General features: G+C 42.6%; 1 protein-coding gene across 1 annotated transcript in view; it reads left to right on the top strand.

The window, feature by feature from the left end:
• The window catches only part of LOC306750995 (transcription factor COE3-like), a gene marked incomplete at both ends in the record, with an annotated part of 40,598 nt that overhangs the window by 34,426 nt on the left and 1,172 nt on the right, over window positions 1-5,000 (top strand). The window contains 3 exons of the mRNA XM_079234492.1: window positions 2,970-3,141; window positions 3,266-3,451; window positions 4,621-4,782. Coding sequence (XP_079090618.1) covers window positions 2,970-3,141; window positions 3,266-3,451; window positions 4,621-4,782 — 520 coding nt within the window. The remainder of the gene's footprint in view (window positions 1-2,969; window positions 3,142-3,265; window positions 3,452-4,620; window positions 4,783-5,000) is intronic.

Genomic DNA, 5,000 nt, shown 5'->3' with positions numbered 1-5,000 from the left:
TTAAAATTATGTATATCTTCTCACAAGGGTTGCGGTATTATAGAACTTGAAATGAATTTAAACAATGCTTCCGGATAACGGGTGGCGTAGTCTACTATGACCAGGATGTACTGGTGTCCACGGGCAGTGGACCCACAATGTCCATGCCCACCCTTTCAAAGGGGGTTTCTATCATGGGAAAAGGGATAAGGGGGTTCCGGTAAGTCAGTTTCCGCCTGTCCACATGTCCACATGTCCACCTGTCCTCATGCCCTCATGTCCTCATGTCCTCATGTCCTCATATCCACATGTCCACATGTCCTCATGTCCTCATGTCCTCATGTCCTCATGTCCTCATCCTAACCCTCCTGACTTCACAAACTGAAGAAGTTTCTGTTCTTTTTGTTGCAGCTTTATGACTCAGAACCTGAAACACACGAACACTTAATATTCACTCCGTCCTTCTCCACGCTCTCCGACACGCTTCTCAACACACAGTTACACACAAAAACACACAAACACACACAGAGACACACACACACACACACACACACACACACACACACACACACACACACACACACACACACACACACACACACACACACTCAGGTCTAAGCGAAAGAGTAACCTTGAACAGGTTGTAAACGAATGAAAATCCAACTGTAGTAGTAATCATAACAACATCAGCGTGTGTGTGTGTTTAAATGTGTGTGTGTGTGTGTGTGTGTGTGTTTAAATGTGTGTGTGTGTGTGTGTGTATTTAAATGTGAGAAGAGTGAGAATATAAAAATGTGCCTCCTGTTCATTCCAGCTTGTTCTAAGATGCTTTTATTGTGAAATCCTGAAACAGGAAGCTGTTCCGTTTTAGATCTAAGCTTCCTGCTGTCTTCTTCTCTTCCTTTTCATCTGTTGTTCAGTTAGAACATCTTCTAAACTACAGAACATCTGTTGTTTAGTTAGAACATCTTCTAAACTACAGACCATCTGTTGTTCAGTTAGAACATCTTCTAAACTACAGACCATCTGTTGTTTAGTTAGAACATCTTCTAAACTACAGAACATATGTTTAGTTAGAACATCTTCTAAACTACAGAACATATGTTGTTCAGTTAGAACATCTTCTAAACTACAGAACATATGTTGTTCAGTTAGAACATCTTCTAAACTACAGACCATCTGTTGTTTAGTTAGAACATCTTCTAAACTACAGAACATATGTTGTTCAGTTAGAACATCTTCTAAACTACAGACCATCTGTTGTTTAGTTAGAACATCTTCTAAACTACAGAACATATGTTGTTCAGTTAGAACATCTTCTAAACTACAGAACATCTGTTGTTCAGTTAGAACATCTTCTAAACTACAGACCATCTGTTGTTTAGTTAGAACATCTTCTAAACTACAGAACATATGTTGTTCAGTTAGAACATCTTCTAAACTACAGACCATCTGTTGTTTAGTTAGAACATCTTCTAAACTACAGAACATATGTTTAGTTAGAACATCTTCTAAACTACAGAACATCTGTTGTTCAGTTAGAACATCTTCTAAACTACAGACCATCTGTTGTTTAGTTAGAACATCTTCTAAACTACAGAACATATGTTGTTCAGTTAGAACATCTTCTAAACTACAGACCATCTGTTGTTTAGTTAGAACATCTTCTAAACTACAGACCATCTGTTGTTTAGTTAGAACATCTTCTAAACTACAGAACATATGTTTAGTTAGAACATCTTCTAAACTACAGAACATCTGTTGTTCAGTTAGAACATCTTCTAAACTACAGACCATCTGTTGTTTAGTTAGAACATCTTCTAAACTACAGAACATATGTTTAGTTAGAACATCTTCTAAACTACAGAACATCTGTTGTTCAGTTAGAACATCTTCTAAACTACAGACCATCTGTTGTTTAGTTAGAACATCTTCTAAACTACAGAACATATGTTGTTCAGTTAGAACATCTTCTAAACTACAGACCATCTGTTGTTTAGTTAGAACATCTTCTAAACTACAGACCATCTGTTGTTTAGTTAGAACATCTTCTAAACTACAGAACATATGTTTAGTTAGAACATCTTCTAAACTACAGAACATCTGTTGTTCAGTTAGAACATCTTCTAAACTACAGAACATATGTTGTTCAGTTAGAACATCTTCTAAACTACAGACCATCTGTTGTTTAGTTAGAACATCTTCTAAACTACAGAACATATGTTTAGTTAGAACATCTTCTAAACTACAGAACATCTGTTGTTCAGTTAGAACATCTTCTAAACTACAGACCATCTGTTGTTTAGTTAGAACATCTTCTAAACTACAGAACATATGTTGTTCAGTTAGAACATCTTCTAAACTACAGAACATCTGTTGTTCAGTTAGAACATCTTCTAAACTACAGACCATCTGTTGTTTAGTTAGAACATCTTCTAAACTACAGAACATATGTTGTTCAGTTAGAACATCTTCTAAACTACAGAACATATGTTGTTCAGTTAGAACATCTTCTAAACTACAGAACATATGTTGTTCAGAGGAACTTTGTCTCTTTGAACATGTGTAAATATGAATATAAATACCTCATAATACTTGTATTGTTGCAGTAGACTTCCTTCTGTTTGACTTCACTCGTTGACTATGAACACTTTGAGCGTCTCTTGTTAAAAAGTAAAGTCAAATCGTCTCAAACTACTAAGTAATATTTGTATACTTGAAGTACTTGTGTTTCTGCAGGATATCATCCTGTTAAGTCATAGTTGTATAGTTGAAATAGTAGTTGTAAAGTTGAAGTACTAGTTGTATAGTTGAAATAGTAGTTGTATAGTTGAAGTACTAGTTGTATAGTTGAAATAGTAGTTGTATAGTTGAAGTACTAGTTGTATAGTTGAAGGACTAGTTGTAGAATTGCATCATTGCAGGAGATCATCCTGAAGCGAGCTGTGCTTGAAGTACTAGTTGTAAATTGTATACTTGTATCGTTGCAGGAGATCATCCTGAAGCGAGCCGCTGACATCGCTGAAGCACTCTACAGCGTTCCCAGGAACCACAACCAGATCCCGTCGCTAGGCAACAGCGCCTCCCACGGCATGATGGGAGTGAACTCCTTCAGTGGACAGCTGTCTGTCAACGTGTCCGACAGTACACAAGGTACTACCAGTACCAGTACTACCAGTACTGTAGACTGTAGTACTGGTAGTATATTTAAACCTGTAATAGTACTACCAGTAATGATACTACCATTACAACCAGTACTACCAGTTATGATGTCGTCCTCTCACAGTCGGCTACAGTCGGAACACCAGCAGCGTGTCGCCACGGGGATACGTCCCAAGCTCCACCCCCCAACAGAGTAACTATGGCAACACCGTCAGCAACAGCATGAATGGCTACGGCAACAACGGCAACTTAGGAGTAGCAACTTCCCCCGGCTTCCTCAACGGGACAACCGGCAACTCGCCCTACGGCAGTAAGTACCAAGGTAAATACTACCAGTACTACTATGGTGAAGGGTAGGGAGCAGGGCTTAACAGGTGAAGGGTAGAGAGCAGAGGTTAACAGGTGGAGGGTAGGGAGCAGAAGTTAACAGGTGAAGGGTAGGGAGCAGGGGTTAGTAGGTGAAGGGTAGGGAGCAGGAGTTAACAGGTGAAGGGTAGGGAGCAGGGGTTAGTAGGTGAAGGGTAGGGAGCAGGAGTTAACAGGTGAAGGGTAGGGAGCAGGGGTTAGCAGGTGAAGGGTAGAGAGCAGAGGTTAACAGGTGGAGGGTAGGGAGCAGAAGTTAACAGGTGAAGGGTAGGGAGCAGGGGTTAACAGGTGAAGGGTAGAGAGCAGAGGTTAACAGGTGGAGGGTAGGGAGCAGAAGTTAACAGGTGAAGGGTAGGGAGCAGGGGTTAGTAGGTGAAGGGTAGGGAGCAGGAGTTAACAGGTGAAGGGTAGGGAGCAGGGGTTAGTAGGTGAAGGGTAGGGAGCAGGAGTTAACAGGTGAAGGGTAGGGAGCAGGAGTTAGTAGGTGAAGGGTAGGGAGCAGGAGTTAACAGGTGAAGGGTAGGGAGCAGGGGTTAGTAGGTGAAGGGTAGGGAGCAGGAGTTAACAGGTGAACGGTAGGGAGCAGCAGTTAACAGGTGAAGGGTAGGGAGCAGGGGTTAGTAGGTGAAGGGTAGGGAGCAGGAGTTAACAGGTGAACGGTAGGGAGCAGCAGTTAACAGGTGAAGGGTAGGGAGCAGGGGTTAGTAGGTGAAGGGTAGGGAGCAGGAGTTAACAGGTGAAGGGTAGGGAGCAGAGGTTAGTAGGTGAAGGGTAGGGAGCATGAGTTAACAGGTGAAGGGTAGGGAGCAGAGGTTAGTAGGTGAAGGGTAGGGAGCAGCAGTTAACAGGTGAAGGGTAGGGAGCAGGGGTTAGTAGGTGAAGGGTAGGGAGCAGCAGTTAACAGGTGAAGGCGAGTGATGTGTTCATAGCGAGGTCAGTTAGGGCAGTTGATGAGTAGTTCAGATTTCAGGGATAACACAGTAGCAAGGTTTGTGATCTGGTTCTTGATCTGTTTGTGATCTGGTTCCTGATCTGGTTTGTGATGTGGCTCTTGATCTGGTTCCTGATCTGGTTTGTGATGTGGCTCCTGAACTGGTTTCTGTCCTGTCCCAGTGGTCCCCTCCAGTCCCACCATGGTGTCCAGCTGTAACTCCTCGCATGGAGTCTTCTCCTTCTCGGCTGCTGTCAAACAGAAGAGCGCCTTCGCTCCCGTCGTCCGGCCGTCGGCTTCACCTCCACCCAACTGCTCCGGCAACAACTCTACCGGACTGCAAGGTGAACCTGAACCCTGCAGTCTATATGTCTGTCTGACACGACCCTGTAGTCTACATGTCTGTCTGACACGGCCCTGTAGTCTATATGTCTGTCTGACACGACCCTGTAGTCTACATGTCTGTCTGACACGACCCTGTAGTCTACATGTCTGTCTGACACGACCCTGTAGTCTATATGTCTGTCTGACACGACCCTGTAGTCTACATGTCTGTCTGACA

This window comes from Taurulus bubalis, assembly GCF_910589615.1.
Source record: "Taurulus bubalis genome assembly, chromosome: 2".
Lineage (NCBI taxonomy): Eukaryota > Metazoa > Chordata > Actinopteri > Perciformes > Cottidae > Taurulus > Taurulus bubalis.
Note: the sequence above shows the minus strand (reverse complement) of the source record. Positions and strands in the feature narration are given on the sequence as shown.